The sequence below is a fragment of the Phodopus roborovskii genome, unplaced genomic scaffold (genome assembly GCF_943737965.1).
Source record: "Phodopus roborovskii unplaced genomic scaffold, PHOROB, whole genome shotgun sequence".
NCBI lineage: Eukaryota > Metazoa > Chordata > Mammalia > Rodentia > Cricetidae > Phodopus > Phodopus roborovskii.
In genome coordinates, this window is record NW_026126480.1 from 37,169,303 (window position 1) to 37,194,044 (window position 24,742).

The 24,742-nt window shown below is 39.7% G+C and overlaps 1 protein-coding gene and 1 pseudogene across 1 annotated transcript in view; one reads left to right on the top strand and one right to left on the bottom strand.

The window, feature by feature from the left end:
• Mcmbp (minichromosome maintenance complex binding protein) overlaps positions 1 to 24,742 on the bottom strand; it is a 50,983-nt gene that overhangs the window by 24,264 nt on the left and 1,977 nt on the right. The window contains exons 2-5 of the mRNA XM_051193133.1: positions 8,166 to 8,251; positions 7,190 to 7,330; positions 7,064 to 7,105; positions 3,536 to 3,637 (exon numbers count right to left, since the gene is read on the bottom strand). Of these exons, the coding sequence (XP_051049090.1) occupies positions 3,536 to 3,637; positions 7,064 to 7,105; positions 7,190 to 7,330; positions 8,166 to 8,251 (371 nt within the window). The remainder of the gene's footprint in view (positions 1 to 3,535; positions 3,638 to 7,063; positions 7,106 to 7,189; positions 7,331 to 8,165; positions 8,252 to 24,742) is intronic.
• On the top strand, positions 17,040 to 17,138 carry LOC127229001 (uncharacterized; annotated as a pseudogene).

The window sequence follows — 24,742 nt, forward strand, 5'->3', positions numbered from 1 at the left end:
CCCAGAGATCATAGACTCTGGAATTAGTGGGTAGGGATTAACAGAAAGGTATTTCCCAACATTAAAGGACAGAGCTAGAGATGTAGCTCAGTTGATAGAATGGTTGCCTAGCATGCATAAAGCCCTGAGTTAATTTCTGCCACCTCATAAACAGGTGTGGTAGTGCCAGCCTATAATCCCAGTACTTCAGAGGTGGAGATAGGATGACCTGAAATTCAACATCATCCTTGGAAATAAGGCAAATTCTAGTCCAGCCTAGGCTACATGAAAAACTGTATCATATTTTATGAGTAAACAGAAAAGGAATATTTAGAGAAATGTAAATACTGACATACCCAAATGGAAAATTAGATCTGAAAATAAAATCTGTGAAAGGTAAATTTAAGCCCAGCCTAGGCTATATGAAATGCTATCTCAAAAACAAAAATGACAGGTAAGTAAACAGATGAGGAATATTCACAGAGAAGTAAAAACACTGAAATAACCAGATGGAAAATGAGATCTGAAAATAAAGGATGTGGAATGAGGGAAACAACAAAACCCAAACTACCTCTGTTGACCCTGCCCCTACCCCAAACCACTCAGAAACACACTCACACACAAAAGAGTGGTCTGTTAATAGACTAGAAATGGAGGGGAAAAAAACTCAGTGAACTTGAACACAGGTTAACATTAACAATACAACTACAGCAAAACGGGGGTGGGCATCAAACAACAAAACAAAAATCCAGTAATTGGGGTGTTCTCTGTAGGGGAATGCTTTGCCTGCTTCTAAGGAATTGGGCTCAACTTCTAGCAACAGGATTAAAAAAACAAGTCAAAAGCTGGTGGTAGTAGCCCATGTCTTTAAACCCCCCCCCCCCCAAAGCACTCAGAGGTCAGCCTGGTCTACAAAGCAAGTTCCAGGACAGCCAGGGCTGTTACACATGGAAACCCTGTCCAAAAAAAAAAAAAAATCCCAAAAAACAAAACAAAAAAGAAAAGAAAACCCAAGAAACGAAAAGGCGAAATGAACAAAAGATGACTATCAAAATAAAAGATCAAGCAGTCTTATGTGATTGACATTCCAAAAAATGGCTGGGAAGAGAGCTCAGTCAGTAGTGTGCTTGCCTCCCAGAGCTCACATTAACAAACAACAAACAAAACTTCCAGCTGGGCACTCACACAGTCATACAAAAACTCATACAGTGTTTTGTACTGAGATTGGGACAGAAAAACTATCTGAAGAAATGACTAAAATTATTGCTGAATATCCAGAAACTAGAAAGTTCAACAAAACCCGATTAAGAGAAGTACATTTCCCAAGAAAAGGGCACAGGAACCCTCAAGCTCCCAAACCAAAAAATCCATACCCAGGCACACCAGAGTTAAAAGGCTGAAAAGAGAAAGAATATTTCAGAAGCAGCAAAAGGAATACAAAAGACATACTATAGAAAAGGAGTAATAGGAATGATAGTTAACCTCTCATCAAAAAATAATGGAGGCTGAGAGATGGTGACACTGTATCATTAACACACCAGCGAAGAGAAATGTGTCAATCAAAAATTTTACATTTAATGAAAATTTCCTTCAAAAATAAAGGTGAAAAGAGCTGAACTTTCATGAAGGAATTTGAACACCACCTCAGACCTGTTCTTAAAAAAAAAAAAAAAAAAAAAAAAAAAGAGGGGGGAGAGCCAAGGAAAATAATCTCTCTCTCTCTCTCTCTCTCTCTCTCTCTCTCTCTCTCTCTCTCTCTCTCTCTCTCACACACACACACACACACACACACACTCAAACACACACACAAAGAACAAAGAGAACCAGAGATAGTGAACATGTTACAAGTATAAATGATGTAGTTTTTTTTTTTTCCCTCAGTTTATACAGAAGACAAACAAGGGGCCAGAGAGATGGCCAGCAGTTAAGACCACCTACTGCTAGAGGACAGGGTTCAGTTTCCTGCACTCACATCAGATTACTCGCAACCTCCTGTATGTAACTTCAGCTCTAGGGGATTCAATGCCCTATCCTAAATATATCCTTATAAATAAATATGTAAACAAATTAATACATTAATTTAAAGAAAGCTGGAAAGATGATTTAGTGGAAAGATGATTTAGTGGTTAAGAGCACAGGCTGTTTTTTTGAGAGGGCCTTGGTTCCATCCGAAGCACTCAAAGAGTGGCCGATAACTGTCTTTAACTCCAACTCCAGTCCCAGGGGATCTAACATTCCCCTTTATTCTTCTAGAGCACAAGGCATGCCCTTGGTGCACAGACATACATGCAGCTAAAAAATCCTATACACATAAACAAGCAAATACCAGTAACACAGGCTCTGCAGTGTATATACAAAGGAAATACATGATGATAGTAACACAAAGAAAAGGAGACTACAAAAAGACACTGATGAGACAGTGGAGATCAAAGAGATCACAAGGAAGACTAAATCCAAAGCAGTGATCAGAAGAATTTATTGCTCTAATATTAGGGAGGAATTTACTTATTCTAACTGACAATACCAGAAAAATCTGAAATCAATAACTCAATGTCTTGCTCAAGAAGCCAGAAAAACCAAACTCTGGGGCTGAAGATGTAGGTTGTGGCAGAGGGTGTACCCAAAATATAAAAGGGGATGGGCTTAACCCTCAGCTCTGCAAAAAGGGAAAGAAAAACTAAACACAGAATGAGATCAGGAAAGGGTAGGAATCAAAGGAGGCAGAACTTTTTAGAGAGCATATTTGACAAACTCCTGGCAACACAGCTGGTGGGGGGGAGGGAAGAAAAATAAAGTAACAGCACTGAGGACAAAGAACCAAACTAGAGAAGACACACCCACACTAAAAGAAACAGGGAACACCATGCAAAGTTTAAAAGGTCAAAATTTGGTCAGGCTTGGAGGCACATGATGTAATCCCAATAGTTGGAGGCAGATCCGGAACTGAAGGCCAGCACTTGAGCTGCATGAGACCTTGCCTCAAAACATAACTACCACCAAAACAAAATAACCAGCTCCCAAACCCAAGTTTTAACTAAATGGAACATGTATTTGAAAACACAGCTTACTGGGGCTGGAGAGATGGCTCAATGATTAAGAACACTGACTGCTCTTGCAGAGGACCCAGGTTCTGATTCCAGCACTCACACATGTAACTCCAGTTCAAAAGGATGTGAAATTTTTTTCACTTCCCCATGGGCTCCCATAGTGTACATTAAACTCAATGAAGAAACACATACATAACTGTAAAAACTAAAATAGATCTTTAAAATCAGAATGCACTTCTAATTCCAAAGTGCATTCTTATAATACTTAAGTATCTATAAATCTATCTCAATCTATTTTAATAGTATTTCAACTATAGGGATATACCATAACTTTGGTATTTCTCTGTGATACTTAAATATATCTTTTATTAAAGACATGATTTGTATATGAACACATTTCTTCCTAGGATAAAAAGATTACAACTCTATAATATGAATTGTGATCCTTTAAATTAAGAAAAAAAAATTAAGAGTCACTTAGCAAATAGTAAGGTTCAGATAGAGGATATCTCTTTGACCCATGAAGATTCCCCAGGCACTGGAACACAGTAGAAAGTCTGTCTTTCTGCAGTGGTAGATCGCGGAGAGTTTAAGTCAAGCTCCTGTTGAGGCTATGATATACAGAAAAGCAATTTTAAATTTTTGTTCAGAAAAATACATTTTTTTATTTTAAAATCAAAATAAATCTTATTACCTCAAGTTAATCTAATTAACAAGCAATTAACTTCAAGTTGGTTTTTTTTTTTTTTTTTTTTTTTTTTTTTTGGTGAGCCATCATCTCCATATGTAGCTCTGGCTGACACGGAATTTGTGATCTTCCAAATCAGACTTCCAAGTACTGGGAAGCATGGTAAAAGCAGATGCTGTCACCACCACACACTATGCTTCCCAAACTACCTTCTTTTCTCTTTTCTCTTTTTTTTTTGGGGGGGGTAGGGTGAGAGGGTGTCACTTAGCTTGTGTTGGGCTCTAACATTTAGCAATCCTCCTGTATCAGGCTCCCAAATTCAGGAATTACAGGAGTAAGCCACTATATCCAGCTTTCTAACTTCGATTTTTACTATATTTAATCAATTATTTACTGTGTATGTGGCAGGAGAGACATGTGCATGCCATGGCTTACATATGGAAGAGAGAGACAGACAACTGTAGGAGTGGATTTTCTCCTTCCACCGGGTGGGTTTCAGGGACTGAACTGGTCACCAGGCTTGGCTGCAATTGCTCTTACCCACTGAGTTATCTCAAGCCAGCATTTTAAAAAACAAAATCAAGGGAAATCTTTCAAACACAATAGCCAAAGCAATGCCTTCCTTAAAGCCATAACACATACATAGTACCCTACTTATGAAACTATAACCTCCAGATGACAAAAGTGCTCAATAAGCTCTCTTTAAAGAAAGCAACCAATTCAGCCTATGCTATCAAAATTTAGCAATGCTCATTACAGTTACCTCTGAAATGGATTTAAAATTCAAACCTTACTCCCCAGGGAAAGCAGTCTAAATATTTACTTTAAAAGCTATGAAAAGGGGTTTTCCTTAATACATCTACCTTTGTTCTGCTTAAAAAAAAAAAAAAGTCCTAAGAAGGAAAAATAGCCCCCCCAGGACAGCCCGAAACTGAGATTAGACTCAAACTGGGTTTTAAAAAAGAAAAGAAAAAGATAAAAAAAAAAAAAAATGCAGATAAACTAGGCAGTGATAGCACACACTTTAATCTCAGCACTCGGGAGGCAGAGGCAGGATCTCCTCCGTGCGTTCGGGGCCAGCCTGGTCTACAGAGCCAGTTCCAGGCCAGCCAAGGCTACACAGAGAAACCCTGTCTCAAAAACATCTCCCCACCAGAAAGCACATAAAGTCACCAGTTTCAATACATCATTTTCACATTTTACTCATTTAAGCTAAAAATTGTTTTTGCAACAAGATCTTAGGTATTCCAGGCTGGCCTCAAACTCACTGGGTACTGAGGATAATGAGGATGACCTTGAATTTCTGATCCACTTCCTGGGTGCTGGGGATTGAACTCTGTGCTTCATGCATGCTAGGCAAGCGGTCTATCATCTCAGCTATATTCTCCACACTCAAACTATATATATATATATATATATATATATATATATATTATTTTTTTTTTTTGCAGGTACATGAACTCTGAGTCTGTGGCAGTGTCATGCCAAGATTACTGACTTGTCAATTTATGCTACTGTACCCAAGGATGGAAGCTTACATAGTAATGCATGAACTTCTTAAGGAAGCATTGATAAAGTCACTCCATTAACTTAGCATCACATTGTCTTATGGAAAAAGACACAACAAACAAAGCCTGAGGCTCCTTCCTGTGTGTAAGATCAAGGGTATCTGTCTCTAAGTGAGTCCACAACTGTGTCACTATCAGAAGCCCCTGCAGCTCCCAGTTAGAGCTGGGATTCTGTCCCATCAGCCCACTAAACCAGAGCACTCATTCAACTAGACAACTCTTCATATCTGTACTAGTACTTGTAAGACAGCTGTATTAATTAGAGCTAACCATCAACTCCTGGGAGATATGAGTAAATAAAAAGTAAAACGCCCCCAAAAAGCTGATGGGGCAATGTTCTTCTGTATGCTGTGAATATATGTTTCTCTTATTGGAGGAAAGCTGTTTCAGCCAATGATCAGTCATGATTTAGCCAGGTGGGAAATCCAAACAGGAATAGAGAAAGGTAGCAGGGAGATGCTATGTACCGGCCAAGGAACAAGAGAACTGGGTATCACTGATAAGCCAAGACTATGTGGAGATACACAGATTAATAGGAATGGACTAATAATTCAGAGAGCACTAGCCAATAAGAAGCCTGAGCCATAGGCCAAACAGTTTATAATAATATAAGACTCTGTATGTTTATTTGGGACTAAACTGCTGTGGGACAAGGTGGGGACAGAAACTTTTGTCTACACTGAGCGACGGTTCCGGATCCAAAAAACAGAAAGCTAGACCCAGAAAAGATAAAGCACAGAGGCCTCACCTTCCTACTGACTGGCCTGCTTTAACCCCTACCTGGAATTCTTATTTTCTTCCTAACAACAGAAAACACATGAAAAACACAAAGCAAAGGACAGGAAACACTATTAGCTATCTGGTTTCTTTAGCTTAAAATAAAAATAAACTTCCACAGCCCTAGTCAAGACACCAGGTGCTGAAGGTGTCAAAATGAACTTCCATTGACTTTTCACAGCTACATGACACCTGATACTCTGTGCATTCCCTGTTACTGATACCGAAGTACTTTCATTACTCCTTTCTAACAATGAAGTTTGTTTTTAAAGTCAAATGTGGTATAACACACCTGCAGACCCAACACCTGGCCAGTAGAAGCAAAGGATGTAAGTTGCAGGCCAGGCTAGTCAGACTACACAGTGAGATGCTCACACAAAAGGGTGCGTTTTTAAGTTGGGGGTAATGCTCAACTTAGTAAAGGTCATGCTTTGCTTTCATAAGGTCTATCCTTCTGCAACCCCCCCCAAAACAACCCTCCCCTAGAAAATCAGGGTTATATTTAACTGTATTTAATTGAGGGAGCAACAAGATAATTCACTTGCCTGATTTCTAGCTTGCCTGATTACCTGAGTTTGAGCCCTAAGACCAACATGAATGTTCTTTGACCTCCTTGGTATGTGCCCTCTGCCCCACAAAACAACAAAAAAACCCACAAATATTTAATTATATCTAATTGAGAAAGTGTTAATTCTAAGTTAATATTTCACTTTTGTTTAAAGAAACAATCATACACTGTGCTTTTAGTCACAGATACTGAAGAATCTTGGTATTTACAATATTGCTAGAAATCTTTAAAAGGCAAATAAAATGTCAGAAAAACTTTTAAAGACTATACACACACACACACACACACACACACACACACACACACACACACAGCCTGATTTTTAAGAACTCAACCACACAAGACAGGTACCGTTGAAGAGACCCCCCCCCCCAAATTCTCTTTTTAGGTGAAAAAAAATCATGCAAAAATTAGAAATACCATAAAAGATACATACCCCACATTCTGCTACATCCCTGTATTTTCCAAAATGAAGAACCTATTACCAAAACAAAAGACAAAGATTATATACATATAACTAATATTATAAGTTATAAAAGCTCAAGAAGAAAGCAATACATACTCGTGCTTTTGTGTTCTGGTTAACTGTCTCATAAACTCCCATGTAAAACTCAGGGTCAAACATATCCTGAATCATGCAACGAAACTTGACAAAGCTGTTGGGTTTCAAATAATGAAGGGGAACTTCATTCAATGATGGTACCTTCAAAGAAAACAAACAAGCAAGTAAGCAAACTTGTTGTCTGCATACGTCAAGTACAAACACATTCAAAATCTGGCCCTATCTGGAAGCTGACTTCTTCCAAGTTCCTGTGGTAACACTAGACCATAATAGGATGCTTTTCCTTCCAAAAACACGCACAGCTTTTTTTCTTCCCTGCCTGCCTTCTCTATGTTCTGTTTCTTGTTTTCTCTCTCTCTTTTTAAGACACGATCTTAAACTGGGCAGTGGTGGTGCATACCTTTAATCCCAGCACTTGGAGGCAGAGAAGGCTCTCTGTGAGTTTGTTGCCAGCCTGGTCTACAAGAGCTAGTTCCAGCCTCCAAAGCCACAGAGAAACACTGTCTCAAAAAACAAAACAAAAACCAAACAAAGCAAAACAAAAGGACACAATCTCACTTTATAGCTTAGAATGGTCTAGAATTCACTAATAGTCAAAACTGGCCCCATCAGGATCCTTCTGTGTCAGCCTCTTAATGCCCCAGATTGTAGACTCAACTCCTATAAAGGATTCCTGAATCCTTTCAATCAACAGAAAGGCATGTACTTTAATGAGTCCTCTGAATCTTAACATATGCCAATTCTTTTAGGAGGGAACAAAACATAGGTGACAGCTACTCTCAGAAACTAGTAGGAAGGAACAGTCATTTACTGCCACCTAGAGGCACAACTCTGAAGCATTAGACCAAAGCCTTTTAATGCATATGTACTGGGAACAGAAGTATGCACTCATTCTCCTAATCGCACAGGGGTTTCTACTCCACAGAGAAACTATAGCCAGTCAACTCTCTCTCCCTCTAAACAGCGGTAAGCTTACCCATTTAGGAGCATTATTTTCCTTCAGCTTTTCCTTGAAGTATTCAATAACTTTCTTCTCCCAGTCAGGATTAACTCCATTTTGGGCTGAAAGAGAAATAGGGTCATCAAAGCACAACATAGACCAACAGATTATGTTTAAGTCAGTAACATAATAGTTCATACAAATGCAACAGGGACATTCACAGGCATGCCAGGAGCATTAACAATTGAGAGCCGACACCTGTGGAATAGTGTGTGGCTCACCTAGACCAGCACAAGATACAAGAGGTAAAACACTCAGCTCGAAATACTTTTATGTATACTAATACGCCCTTAAATGGAATGCTGTGAATTTTTAAAATCACATTTATTTATTTAGTGTGCTTATATGTGCATGCACACATGCAAGAGACCAGAAAACTAAACTAGGGTAATTTGGCAATAATTTGAAGGTTTTAACCTACATAAAGAGTACAAAGAGCACCTGTGTCTTTGATCCATTTGTCTTATTTGTTGGATCACTCATTACAGCCTTTTCTAACTCATTAAAATTGTATGAATTATATTCATTTGCCTTCTAAATATTTCACTGTGTTTCTTAAGATTATCATAAGTTTAAACAGCTATTATAACACTTAAAATACTATTTTTAAAAAGATTTAGTGTAACTGTGTGTGGTATGTAGACATGAGCACAGGTGCCTGAAGAGGCCAGAAGAGGGCACCATCTCTCCTTGAACTAGCATTCACCTAAAGTGATGGGAACTAAATCTGGAGCCTTTGCAAGAGCAGTTAAGTGTTCTTAACCACTGAGCCAGCTCTACAACCAACCATCTACGTGGTGAATAAGAATATTTTCCATTAGCCTCCTGATGGTGGCACAAGCCTTTAATCCCAGCATTGGGGAGGATAGAGTGAGTTCTAGGGCAGCCAGTGCTACACAGAAGAACCCTGTCTTGAAACAAATAAAAACCAAAACAAATGTGGTGCTTTGAAAGAAATGGCCTCCAAAGGGAGTGGCACTAAGGGGGTGTGGCCTTGTTGGAGTAGGTACGGTCTTGTTGGGGAAGGATATCACTGTGGAGGAGTCCACTTCCTGTTGCCTTCTAATCAAGTAGCCAGCATGCTGCTATGCTCCCTGCCATGATGATAATAGACTGAACCTCTGAACTATAAGCTGCTGCCTCAATTAAATGCTTTCCTTTATAAGAGTTGCTGTGGTCACAGTGCCTTTTCACAATAATAGAAATCCTAAAGACACCAAACGAACAAAACAAACCCAAACAAACCACCCAAATTGTTTAAATAAATTGGGCTGAACATGGCAGTGTCTGTAATCCCAGCAAGAATTCCTGCCTAGGCTCTCTAGCAAGACCTCCTACCCCTAAATTAATTCTGGATTTGTGTGATGTTTCCTATGATTCCAAGTCATTGTTTTATTTGAAGAGCAAATGCACAGAAAGCATGACTAAAATAAAATGCAGTTTCCATGCTAAAAAAAAGTTCTATGTCACCAAAACACCATGAAACCAAGCCTTTTTTACCTGATCTTTCAAGATCAAGAATCAAGAACAGAAGGGACCAGCCACACAGCCAGCCACAGAATAAGAAATAGAGACTAGTAAAAGCCCAGAGGCAAAAGGTAGATGGCTCATTTAAGAAAAGCTGGCTAGAAATAAGCCAAACTAAAGCCAAGTATTCATAAGAAAGAATAAGCCTCCATGTGTGATTTATTTAGGAACTGGTGGTGGGTTCCCAAAGAGCCATAAGAGTTAAAAAACAATCAAAACACAGCAGATCTCTGTGAGTTCAAGGCCAGTCTGGTCTACAAAGCAAGTTCCAGGCCAGCTAAAGTTACACAGAGAAACCCTGTCTCAAAAACCCACAAACAACAGCAACAACAATAAAACCAATATCCTTAATCACTGGATTACCCTGTGCTCCTTAAGAGAGAGGGGAGAGAGAGAGAGAGAGAGAGAGAGAGAGAGAGAGAGAGAGAGAGAGAGAGAGAGAGAGAGAGATCCTAAAAACATTTTGCTAAGGGAGACTTAACCATATAGGACTTAACCTTAACAAATAGGATGGTTCCACTTAGTATGAGAACTAGACCAGGCCAGTTCATAAAGACAGCACAGTGGAGACTATGTGAGGGGCTAGATGAAAGGCAAATTGGATAGTTTGTGATTATGGTATACAAAATGTCCTGGCAGAGCTTATACTCCCCATAACTGAAGGCCAAAATTGGCAACCTTGAAACAAGGAAATTATCCAGGAGAGAGATTGAGGAGAAAATGTGTAACAAGCTGGCTAGGTACCCAGCAGAGGGGGTGGCTTAGTTCCAGCCCAACCCAGCCCAGACTACACAGTAAGAACCTGTGACAAACAAATCAGAGTGATTAAAAAAAAAAAAAGGTACAATTTGTTGATTTTAAAGGAAGAGGCCCAGGTCATTTTGTTTGCTTTGTTTTTTTGAGACAGAGTTTCTCTGAGAACTTACAGAGATCTGCCTGTTTCTGCCTCAGAGTGCTGGAATTAAAGGCATGGGTCACCACCACCCAGCCTGGCCAAAGCCATTTTAATACAGGCAGACTCTTATGGGACATGAGGGGATGGGTAAAGTATGTGCAAGGGACGAACAACAACCTAGGGTCTCTCACTGGCCTGGAACTTGCCAAGTAGGTAGGCTGCACAGGGATTTGCCTATGTCCACCTCCCCAGTGCTGGGATTCAGGCCATGTACTTACTCTCAACCCAGGTTTTATATGTGAGTTCTGGGATTGAACTCAGGTCATCTTACTTGTAAGAGGAGCATTTTACCAAGTGAGTTATTTCTCAGTCTGGTAGCCAGGCTCTTTAAAACTAAGAGAGAAAAGGAATTAGATTCTCTCTCTCAGAACCTCCTGATAGGGATACAAATCCTGCTTAGATTTTTATTCCAGTGATATTCATTCCTGGCCTCTAGAGCTGTAAAGTTAACGAATCTGTATTGCTTCAAGCCACTGTGCTTGGTATGTTACTGCAGGAACAGGAAGCTGCTGAATATGTATATCAAGAGGTCCTCTGTTACTATCCTTCAATATGTACAGTCTACGGTGGTATTACCTCCTTATTCCTGGTATGGGTAATTTGTGGTCTTTTTTTTTTTTTTTTTTTTTCTTGGCTAGTCTAGCTATGGGTCTATCAATTTTGATAATAAAAAAGAAATAAAAGATTAGGGATGTATTTCGGTGGTTCAATCCCCAATACTCTCCAAATCCCTAAATACATACTTAAAGAAAAAGCAAAGAGGGGCCCGCAGATGTAGCTCAGTTGGTAGTGTCTAGCATGCATGAAAACTGAGGTCACTTGCATAAACCAGGTGTGGTGGTGCATGCCTGCACTCTTAGCACTCAGGAGATAGAGGAAGGAGGATCGGAAAGTTAAGTTCATGCCACTGAAATAACTTGTCAAGCAGACGTGCTTGCTACCAAAGGTGATCCTTGCCTGAGCTCAATATCCTCAAAGAAGGAGAGAACCTAGACCCAAAAGTTGTCCTCTGATTACCATATGCACAATGTGCAATGTGTACAAATTTCCTGAAATATTAAAATAAAATGTTGTAAGAAAGGTTTAAGATCACCTTCACCTACTAGTGAGCATGTACATGAAAAAGAAAACTTTCACTGATGTTTTTTCCTTATGTTTTAAATCCTTGATTTCTGTTCTTCCTTCATTATTTCTTTTTTAGTCTTCGTTTCTGATTTTATATAAGGAAACAATGCTTGAAGCCTTCTTTTCAACTACAAACACAGCACTATCTCTGGTTGTACTTAGAGAATGTTCTTATGTTTCCATTTTTGTTTGGCTGAAAATAATTTTAAGTTTCATAGGGACTTTTTTCTGATCTATTGACTGTTTATAAGTGTTCTACAAGTCTGAGTTTTTCCATTATCTTTCTGATTTAATACCCTCTTATTACAGATCACATATGATGATTTCCCTTCTTTGAAGTTTGTTGATTCTTGTTCATAACTCAGAATGATTGTTCTTGGCCATTCTGGGGCTAGGAAGAGAGCACACTGAGTGAGCCTGCGTGGTTGATGGACACTCTCAGAGCTTCAGGAGCTCTAACTTCCCAGTTACTGTAAGAAGCAGCACTCTTCAATGGTGTTGCCCATGTTCCACACCCTTCAGCTCAGCAGTACCAGCATGCCTTCTAAAGCTTTGATGCTGGCAAACAGACCTACTGTAAAGCTCTGTGTCTTTTATTCTCATCATAAGACAGCTTTAAAAACTATTTTAAAACTTGAGGCTGCTGGGCTGTGGTGGCATACACCTTTTAATCCCAGTACTCCAAAAGGCAGAGGCAGGTGGACCTCTATGAGTTCTAGGCCAATCTGGTCTACACAGAGAAACCCTGACTCAAAAAAATCAAAAACAGACTTGGGGCTGGAAAGATGGCTCAGCAGTTAAGAGCACTTACTATTCTTGGAGAGGATGAGGGTTCAGTTCCCAACAACCTCTGTAACTCTAGTTCCAGGGGATCTGGCACCCTCTTCTAGCCTCTGCCAGCACCAGGCAAACAAAGGTTGCACAAACATACAAGAAAGCAAAACACCAATACACATAAAACAAAATAAGAAAGTTTAAAGATCTTAAAAAAGAATTAGTTCAATTGACAAGACTAATGAAAGGCTAGGAATAATGTTATATTTCTGTTCAGTAAGAAAGAGCGCAACACAAATACACCTCAATTATCACAACTCAACTTGATGTGCACACCTGTAATCCCATCACTCAGGAGGTTGAGACAAGAGGCATTGTCACAAGTTACAGGGTACCCTGGTCTACATTTTGAGACCCTGTCTCAAAAACAAAAGAATAAAAACATAACACTGCCTGTTAAGAACATAACAGATATATTTGCCCTAACCACCTCAAGTACCCAAACAAAAGAACCAAAACAAAGTGAATAACAATCATAATTAAGGACTTTAACAAGGGCATCTGAGAAACATAAAGTGGACCTAGAATATAAGGTAGTCTAGGGAAATGGTTCAGTGCACACGAGCATAAGGACCTGACTTCATGTCTCCAGCATTGATGCAATTAGCCAGGTAGGGCACTGGGGATGGAGATAAGAGAAGGAGGATCCTGAGGGTCTGCTGGCTAGCCTGTAGAAGAATAGCAAATTCCAGGTTCAGTGAATGATGCCACCTCAGAAAAATAAGGTGGGGATAGCAAGAGAGGGAGACACCCGATATTGACTCCTGATCTCCAAATTTGTGTGCATACCCACAACAGTGTGTGTGTGTGTGTTCATTCGTTCAGAGGACAACTTCAAAGGTCAATTATTTTCTACTAAGAAGATCCTAGGAATTGAACTCAGATCATCAGGCTTGGCAGCAAGCACCTTTATCCAGAGTCATTTTGCCATTCCGGTTTTTTTTGTTTTTTTTTTTTTTCCTTTTCTTTTCATTTTCCTTCCTTCATCTTAAAGAGAAAGGGTCTCGGTGTACAGTCCTGGCTAGCTTGGAAATAACTCACTATGTAGACCAGGCTGGCCTTAAACTCAGAAATCCTCTTGCCTCTGCTTTCCAGGTGCTGGGATTAAAATTGTTCATCATCATACTTGGCTTTTTTCTTTTTCTTTCTTTCTTTTTTTTTTTTTTTTTTTTTTTTTTTTTGAGACAGGGTTTCTGTATGTAGCTTTGGTGCCAGTCCTGGAACTAGCTCTTGTAGACCATGCTGGTCTCAAACTCGCAGAGATCGGCCTGCCTCTGCCTCCCAGTGCTGGGATTAAAGGTGTGCCACCAGTGCTGGGCCATTTTTGGCTTTTTCTATTTTAAATTTTTATTAGAGTATACCAGGCAGTGGTGACGAATACATTTACACACCTGTAATTGCAGCACTAGCCAGAAAGAGAAAGGACGATCAAAGTACAAGGCCATCCTTGGCTATTAACAAGTTCAGTCACAAAATTAACTTAAAATAGATCACAGAAGTAAACAAACAAAAAACTGTAACATTATAGAACTCATAAAGTATCATACAGAAGAAAACCTAGATGGCCAAAAAGTTGGCTAAAACTGTTGAAATAAAATGCTAATGGTATACTCAACAAAACAAAGTAAGAATAAACTAGACTTACTACTTTTCTGTTCCATGAAAGTGTCAGGAAAAAAGTAACACGTGTCTATGCATGAGAGCGCGCACGCACGCACACACACACACACACACACACACACACACACACACACACACACACACACACAGAGCAAGAATGAGCACCACAGCGTGATAATACATTACATGCAGATGGGGAGAAAGAGTTCAAACTGTTCTGTAGAAAGAACAAGTCTGGGATGCAGGTCAGCAAAGAGCGCTTTGCCTTGGCAGCAGGAGTTGTTAAGAGCAGCAGTTTTCATTCACTGTTGCTGGAAAGCAAAATCTGTAAGTGGCTATAGAAGACAGTCTGGCAGTTTGTCACTAAACTAAATATATTCCTATCACTCTACCCTAGCAATGCATGAAACTATGGACTTTGGATGCTAACATGAATGTAGGTTCTCTATATATTTTCGGGGCAGGGCCTTGTTTGCAAGGCCATAGAAATACTTTTAAATAACTATTCATTTTATTTCATATGTGGGGGTGGTGCCTCTATGCATGCATATATACCATGTGGGAGCTGTCAGAGGTCAGAAGAGGGCATTAGAGCCCATAGAACTGGAGTGGCAGCAGTTACAGTTACCATGTCGTTCCTAGATATCTAATCTGAGTCCAGACTGGACACAGAATCTGTGGAATTCATTCTCTCCTTCCACCTTTAGACTGGGTTCTAGGAATCAAATTCAGGTCATCAAGTTAACACATGGAGCCATCTCACTGGTCCAATGAGGATTTCTTCACTGTGACAAATACACTTCTCTGGGAGGAGAGGTCTTACATAGAAAATCTCTAACTTTCAATTCTCCTGTGAACTTAAAATAGCTCTAAAAAATATACACAAGTAACAAAAACTAAAACGAATGGAAAACAGTTTTAAATAATTGTAAAAAGCAAATACTGTTTAGAATAATGGTGTTCTAAATTATAAACAATAATAGCCAATGCTTAGCTGTCCCTCACCCAGAATGCTGGAGCTGGAACCCAGAGTCTCTCTTTTATTTTATTTTATTTATTTATTTTATTGTTGTTGTTGTTGTTTTTTGAGACAGGGTTTCTCTGTATTGCTTTGGAGTCTGTCCTGGAACTAGCTCTGTAGATCAGGCTGGCCTCGAACTCACAGCTATCTGACTGCCTCTGCCTCCCGAGTGCTGGAACTAAAGGTGTGCACCACCAATGCCCACCTGGAACCTCTAGGGTCTCAAACATTGGTAGCATATTCTCCACTAAATTATAACCCTCAGTCTCCACCCTCTCTCACCTAAACTTTAGTTTGTTAGGTTATTTTTTGAGACAGGGTTTCTCTGTGTAGCTTTTGCTGTTCTGAAACCCGCTCTGTAGACAAGGCTAGCCTTGAACTCACAGAGACATGCCTGATCCGCCTGCCTCTGCCTTCTGAATGCTGAGATTAAATGCTTGCATCACCACTGCCCAGCACCCAAGCTTTTATTTATTTACAAAGAGTCTCACTATGTAGCCCAGGCTAGCCTTGAAATTGGCACTCTTCCTGCTTCCATCTTGAGTGTTGGGATTCTAGGTATTTGTGTATGAACTCAGAGGACAGCAGGTGTCACTTTTTGAGACAGGGACCTTTGCTGACTCAGAGCTCACCAAGAATAAGACCTGAATTCAAATCACAAGCACATGCATAAAAGCTGGGTATGGCCATGGGAGCCTATAATCCTAGAACAGGGAGTGGAGATAGATTCCAGGAACTAGCTAGACAGCCCCCTCCCCACCCCACTCCCAGCCAAAGCTGTGGGCTTTGGGTCTAGGCAGAGACCCTGCCTCAAGAGAATAAAATGGAGAATGATAGAGCAGGATATCCAATGCCATCCTCTGATGTCTACTGGACATGTACACTCACCCATGCACGCACACTAGCCCTCAACAAGATAGTACTGGCATGGAGAAAGATCATATAGACCACAGAGTAAAAATGGAGTTCAGAAATAAAGCCACACAACTGCAATCAACTAGTTTTTCAACAAATGCACCAAAACTATAAGGAACAGATGGTCTCTTCAACAAATGGGACTAGGAAAGCTGGATAAATATATGCAAAAGGAATGACTTTAGACCCCTAACTCACATACTATTTTAAAAAGGGGGATGGGCAAATATACAGACATCCCAAAATATGAGCAACCAAAAGGAAATTAAGTTTGATTTATCAAAATTAAAGATTAATAGCTGCATTGCTAAGGAGGAGAAAACCTTCTGAATCCAACCAAAAAGACCTGACTTCAATTCCTGGCTATGCTTGTGGAATAGAAAGAGGGAAACAAAATCCCACAATTCAACAAGAAGCAGGCAGGACAATTTTAAAAACTTTGCCTACATAGTGAGTCTAAGGCTGGCCTAGAATATATGAGACCTAGTTTTAAAAAGAAAGAAGGAAGAGGTTGGGACCAGCTCTGTGGTGGAGGAGTTGCCTAGCATACAGTCAGCCTGGGATACATGAAATATTAGCTCACCTACTCACTGACTGGGAAGGACTTGAACAGATAAGATAGATGGTCTAAATATGCTAAGTTATGTAGCTCAGGCTGGCCTCAGACAGACCTGCAGCAAACCAAACTCTCTCCCTTAGCCTTCCAAGAGCAGAGATTAGATGCATGAGACACTACACCCAGATTTTCAAGAGACATGACTTCAAAGAGTATACCCAAATTCCAATGTAACATAAGATGCTATTTGTTAGATATTATTTGTTATTGGAGAAATTAAAAATCCCAAGAGCATGTTTACTTTAGCAGCACATATACTAAAATAGGAACAATATAGAGATTAGCATGCTTCTGTACAAGGATGACACTCAAATTTGTTAAGTGTTTTATATTTAAAGGAGGAAAAAAAAAAAAAAAAGCCCAGCAGCATATAACTTTACTCCCACTCAAATGGCTATAACAAACAAGAAATTAGATGGTAAAGAAAGATCTGTAGGGTTTCTATTGCTGTGATAAAACAACATGACCAAAAGTAACCAGGAGGAAAAGATTTAATTCATCTTACTGATTGTAGTCCATCATCCAGTCAGGGGAGAAACTCAAGGCAGAAATGATACAGAGTCCATTAAGAAATGAATGAAGAAAAATGATGAGAGATGTCATTCTGTAAATGTTTCCCTTATTGGTTAACGAATAAAGCCCTGTTGGCCAATAGGAAAGCAAGATAGGTGGTACTAGGAGACAAGGAGAATTCTGGGAGATGTAGTAGAGGAGTCAAGATGTAGAATGTGAGAGAAGTTGTCCGGACACTTTCTCCAGTAAGATAAGACCATGTGGAAACACTAAGATTGATAGAAATGGGTTAATATTTAAGACAGAGCTAGCCAATAAGAAAGGATAGTAACCAGCTAACAGTTTCATAACTAGTACAGTGTTTCTGTGTGTTATTTTGGGACCAATGATGAGGCTCTAGGACCAGGCTGGTGGGAAACTGCTTGAAACAAAATTGCGCCTACAAGTGCATGGGTACTAAGAACTTCCACTTAAAACTTGACAAAAACTTAAAAAAAAAAAACAACTTTAAAAACAAAAGCACATAAACAAGCAAGGTTTCTTGGTAGCACCATTTTTCTTGGGTGGGCTCCATTTTGCTAGAGACAAGCAGAGACTTATGCAACACCTTCAAGGGAGGTCTCTTGACTCTGCATAAGCAGCAAAAAACAGCATTACTGTAAATCTTTTTATCTTTTTGTGACCTTGAGTCTTTTATCTGTTAAACAACAACATTGCTTTCCAATATGGCAGGGGTGTGTTTACCGCCAGCAGTGAGAGCTGTGCTCACTACCTTGGTCTACATTGCCATCAAGCAGCATCTGCTGTCTTGGAGATGTGCTCTCTGCCACAGAAAATGAAAAGCTGTGGATTCCTTCCAGACTAATATATGGTTTTATCAAGCAAGACTCCCTGAAGCAGTGTCCCAGGTGATCCAACATTCAAAACAGCTAAGACAAGGCAGCCTTGCAGTCTACAGCCAGGATTTCTGTATTAACAGCATCCCCAAATAGCAGGAAACAGTTTGGAAAGAATGACGCCCAAATTCCCAAATATTGTCTATAAATGTTTGTTTTCATTTAAATGGGGTTGGTTATAAATGGTTAATGATTACAACCAATCTCTTTTTAAAGATAAAAAGGGACTATGGTATAGAAATGAGTATTGTGTACTGGAATGGATTTTCAGTTATTGATAACAAATTTAAGGTCAATTTTGTGATAGGTATGTTTCTCCTCTTGTTTAGGTATTGTGTTTGTATAGCTCATTTTAAAATGTAACGTATAATTAAATATAAATTATAGAACCTATAGTAGTCAAAACTTATAGTTAGGTTTTTATAAATATATAGAGATATATTTCAAATGGATAGACATTCTTCAAACCTGTCAAAGACCTACAGAATATAGATAGCATTTAAAATGGTTTAGGGTTTTTCTTAACAGTGAGGCACAACTGCTTCTGGCAATACCACCTACGTCACAAAGGAGGATGGATATCAAAGAAACTCGTTATGGAGTTTGCTTCCAAAAGCCATTTGGACAAGATATTGCTCTTGTCTGGACTGTTTGACTTTATGATGTATATAAACTGGACATGTAGGACCCACAGAAAAGTAACTGGTGAAACAAAATGGACATTGCTACAGGGTTCCTGCTTCATGGAAGAGACTGCCAGACATTTTGAAGGACAGAGAGAAAAGTGACTGACAAACTGCCAATACAGGTGGACAGTTTAAAGTTTCCTGCTTTGCTGAGGAGTCTGCCAGACACACTATGGTCTACAGGCTGAAGATGGAACATTACAGAAGAACTTCAGGTGACTGATCAGGTAGCGAGATGTCTCTGTCATTTCTAGAGTTCATATATTATCCTTCTGTGGTCTTTGATAGAGTTGAAGACAGAGAGTTATGGTTATAGTTTTCCTTAGTTAGGATTAAAGATAAGTTACATGTAAGACTTTAAACTCACAAAGATAGGATAAGTGATTTTCTTTAATTCCTGATAATATTAATGAACTAAATATTGTTAACTATAGTTCTTACTTGATAAGTGTTTTGTTATATATTTTACTATGTTAAAGTTAAAACCCTTCTTTTTATTTCAGACAGAAAAGATGAGATGATAGGAGTTGTCATTCTGTATATATGTTTATTTTATTGGTTAATGAATAAAGCCCTGTTGGCCAAAAGGAAATCAAGATAGGTGGAACTAGGAGAAAAGGAGGATTCTGAGAGATGTAGTAGAGAAGAGTCAAGATGTATGACGTGAGAGAAGATGTCTGCACCCTTTCTTCAGTAAGGTGAGACCTTGTGGAAACAGATTGATAGAAATGGGTTAATATTTAAGACAGAGCTAACCAATAAGAAACACTAGTAGCTAGTTTCATAATTAATACAGTGTCTGTTATCTTGGGGTTGATACTGCTGTGGGACCGGGCTGGTGGGAAAGTGCTTGTAACAGAAAAATCTTTAAAATTATTTATTAACTTCTGTGTGTAATTTGCCTACATATATGTTTCTATACCGTGTATGTGCCTGGTGTCATGGAACCCAAAAGAAAGCATCACATCCCTTGGAACTGGAATAGGTGTGAACTGCCATGTGGGTGCTGGGAATCCAACCTGGATGTTGTGGAATAGTATTTTAACTAGGCAAAGATATGTTACATTTGTTTAGGCTGCACTTAATTATGTAAAGATGTGTGATGCCTTTGTTCCCCTTGCATGTCTAAGGTACCTGATTGGTCCAATAAAAAGCTATACAACCAGTAGTTAGGCAGGAGAGGGATAGGTGGTGCTGGTGAGCAGAGAGAATGAGAAGAGAGAACCAGGGAGAAAGAGAGGGACACATCCAGGGCCAGAAGCCAGGCAGCCATGAAAAGCAGTGAAAGTAAGGCATGTAGAAGAGAAGAAAGGCAAAAAGCCCCAGGCAGAATGAAGATAAGAGGAAACAAGTTAAGCTAAGGCCTAACCTAAGGCCAAAGCATCCATAACCAATAAGTCTCCTGTCATGATGTGGGAGCTCATTGGTGAACCAAAAGAAAGTCTGTTACCCCAAACAAACAAAAAAGACTAGAGAGTTGGCTCCATGGTTAATGTTGCTTGCTGCCAACTCTGATAACCTGAGTCTGATCATTGGAACCTACATAGTAGAAGGAAAAGAACCAACTCCCAAAAGTTGTCCTCTGACCTCCACACATGTACTGTAGCACTCCTGAGCCCAAATTTCCCCCATCAAGAGTGTGAGGGCCTACCCCCACACACATCCATAATTTAAAAATACCAAAAATTGGCTGGGTGAATCCCAGTACTCAGGAGGCAGAGGCAGGAGGATCTCTGAGTTCAGGGCCAGACAGAGTGAGTTCCAGGACAGCCAGCCAGGGCTGTTGCCCAAAGAAACCCTGTCTCAAAAAATAAAATAAAATAAAAATCAAATAATAAAAGGAGTTTCACTCAACAGGAGAACATACTTTGACTTACTTAACAGATCTGTATTGGCCTTTTAATCAAATGGTAGTTTTTATTTGTAACATTTTATTATTTTTTATTTATAACATTTTATTTATACATTTTCCCATGACTGCTCAATTCACTCCTTTGAGAATCTCCCCACTGTTAAGGCATGCTTCAACAGCCATGATTATCCTACATAATCCTCACAGCCATTAGAGCTAACTAATCATGAGTTGACCATAGAATCTATGCTGGGCCAAATAGATTTTCTACCCCTGGAATTTAGGATGAAGGTAAGTATAGGTTGGAACTGAGAACAAGTGAATTTGTGGGCTATGGAGAAGAAAAACAGCAAGTTAATACACAGAGCTGAGAATCCTTGAGAGAACTGCCTGAAACCCACCCTAATACTAACCTCACCCTAACTCTAATCCCAATTTTGCATAATTAACTTGTGCCAGACTAGATAATAATCCATTTTACTTCCTCTTACTTCCTAGTTCTAACCCTATTCAGTTCCTCAAAATACCCAGGTCCCTTCCCACTGACTTAGGGCTCCAGCTTTACCAGAAATTACTTCTTAGTCCCCACCAAGAGCAGAGTGGTAGATAGAACTCCAAGCTAGGTTCAAACAATAAGACTGTGATCTGCCTGGATTCACAGTGATGACAAAAGCAGACCAACTTTCTCTGGATCTTATTACTGCCTTGAATTCCTGAAAACACTAGTGATTAGATACTCAAACTTCCCCTCCTTTACACACTTGCCAGCCTTGTCCAATAGATTGAACCAAGGAACAAAACTGAAACATGCTCAAGCAAAGCACTGTCAAGCCTGATGATCTTAGTGCAATCACTGGAGCCACATGGGACAGAAAGAACTGATTCCTAAAAGTTGTTCTGTGATCTTCACATGCATGTGTGTGCACATAGTCTTCCCTTACCCCCAAGTAGCTACGGATAGGATTGGTGGCACATGCCTTTAGTTCCAGCTACTTAGAAATTGAAGGAGGATAACGAATCCAGGAGTTGGATGCCAGCCTGGGTAAAATGATAAAATCTGGTCTCAAAGTAAATAAATAGTTATTAACACAGGGGGGAGAGTGGTCAAGCATGGTGATACATGTCTCCCAGTACTTGGAAGCCAGAGACATCTTTGGTTAGAGTAATCTGGAGGCCAACCTGGGATCCACAAAACATTGTCTCAAAAAAAAAAAAAAAAAAAATCAAGAAAACAAATGAAAAACAAGAAGAAAACCAGAATAAAAAATGTTTCCTAGCATCTGGTATCCCAGGGCACCTATATGCTCACAGAGAAACATACAAGTAGATATAAAACACTTCAGAAGACATGCAGATAAATGCCAGAAGTGATGGTGCACGCCTATAATCCCAGAACTTGGAAGGCTCAAGACCAGCCTGGGATAGATAGTAGGTACCAGAGAAAGAAAAAAGGACTAGATCAGATACTAAGCTCATAATACACTAAGGTCAACAGGAGTTGGATGCAATGAAGTATGCTTGTAATCCCTGCACTCCAGAGGCTGATGTAGAAGGATGGAGAATTCAAGGGCAGCCTAGAGCTACCTAAAGAAACTAAAACTCGGGGGGGGGGGGGGGAGCCTCTAGAAGCAACTGAAAGCCACTGGTTCCCGCACAGAAAGTGCAGCAGAGAAGCTGTACTAGAACAAGAAAGGAGGCTGTCACAGACACCAAAACATGACCACAGGTCCTGGGCTATGGCATCAGTGTTGAAGATGAAGACTTCTGGAAAGGATTAAGAGATATTTAATAAATCTAAAGCTGACACACTGACAGAAGCTGGGTGTGGTGGCACAATAAATATTTAAAAACTAAAGCTGATACAACATACTGACAGAAACTGGGTGTGAAGGTTCATGCCAGTAACACCCACTTAGATGATGAGGCACAAGATTAAGTCTGTAGTCAGCCTGAGCTATACAGTGAGTTCAAGGATAGCCTGTACTACACAACAAGATCCCACCTAAAAGCACAGGCATGGAGCTAGGAAGGTGATTCTTCAGTTAAGATGGAGAACTGCTCCCTGAGTTTGGTTCCCAACACCCATGTTGGGAGGTTCACAACAGCCTATAACTCCAGACTGTTTTGTGTGTGTGGTGGGGGAGGGGGTCCAACACCTCTGGCTTCTAAGGGCAATTCCACTCACATGCACATACCCACACTCCAGCACACACATACACACAGTTAAAAATAAGTCTTTTAATATTCTACAACTCTGCTGCCTCTTACAGTCTCTGCCCACATGTAGCTAATAAGCATTTGAAACACAGTAACAACAAGGAACTTAACCTTTAATTTTGTGTAATTTTAACTAATTTAAGTAAATGGCTGCTGTATTAGACAATACAGTTCTAGATTAGTCACCTAACTTAAAATATGAGACCAGATAGTAATCCTGTGTAACAATATACAACAGGGACACTCAGAATGGTAAGATAAATTCCCTAAGATAGGAAGGTGTTCAAGACATATTAAGAAATATATATTTCAGGATAATATGAACATCATATTTTTCAGTCCACAGCTGCAGTCCCAGAAATTGGAGACAGGAGAAGACAAGCTCAGAACCCTAGGCTTCAAAGAGAAACATTATCTCAAAAAGCCAAGGACTAGATTTTACTCAGTAATACAGCCCTTGTGTAGCACATGTGAATTTCTGGGGTTCTGTATCTAGTACTGTAAGAAACTAACTCCATGCAAAGAAAATAAATTGAGTGCTAGGGATACTGCTCACTGGTAGAATGCTTACCCAGCATACTTGAGGCCCTAGCTTCAATCCCAACAAAGCCAAAATAAACCACAATAAACCAAACTGTGGTCACCCTAAACATGACAGAGGATCTTCATATTTCCTTTCTTACAAAAGAGTCCTCATTTAAAAAAAAGAAAGAAAAGAGACAACAATTATCTTTCTATCTGAAAACACAAGAGCTAAAACAATTCCCTGGGGCAAAGGCTACAGCTTCAGTGGTGGAGTATGTGCCTGTTCTGGGTTCAATCCCCAGCACCAAAAGGAAAATCAAACACAAACCAAACTTAACTCATGGGATACCTTCAATGCTTTCACCATGCAGGTGCTTAATGGAATCACAGTACAGGAAAACAGCAGCAATACAGAGAAGAACAGATTACACTTCTCTGGAAGAAGTCATTCTGAGGACAATGATGACCTTCCCAAAACATTCTACAAGATTTTTATGTTAGGTCTCAAAACCATGACAAATGGCTGAGATATCTATTTAATATATCAAAGTGGACCTGGCTGCCAGGTTCTCCCTGCATCCCTCAATACCTACCGGTTACAGAGTATGGTTGACACACTCTGGCCCCCACCTTAAACTTCTCTACCCCAGGAGCTGGGTTGCACTTCCCTATATAATCCAACCATTTTGGTTACTTGGTCTCTTTTGTCTACCTTCTTGGCCTTGTGGTCAGGCTACCTCCACCCCACCCCTGTCATGGCCCAACTCAGGGTCATGTCCACTCCGAACTGTCCCCTCCCCATGATCCTGCCCATCCCTTTTATCTACAATAAACTCTCTCTCCTCCACCATACCTAGGACCAGTCATGCCCTTTATTCTTGTTTTCATTCGTTATATAAAATACTATAGTATTTATAATCAAATTATTTTTTTCTGTACTATGAAAAGATATATGTGAACCTTAGGATGAAAATTATAAGGAACAAAACATGCAAAATCATATTCAATCATATTCAATTATATTTAAAAACCACTTTATTCCTACAGCAAGTCCAGGGTATTTCGGTATTTTTCACAAATGGTTATTCTGGCTATGCAAGGTGGCACATGCCTGTGATCCCAGCAATCCATAGGCTGAGGCTGGAGGACTTCCATGAGCCCAAGGCCAGCCTGGCTTAAAGATCCTGTCTCAAAGAAATGAGGAAAGAATTCTAATATTAGTCCTGGGAACTTAACCCTTTAAAGTTCTAA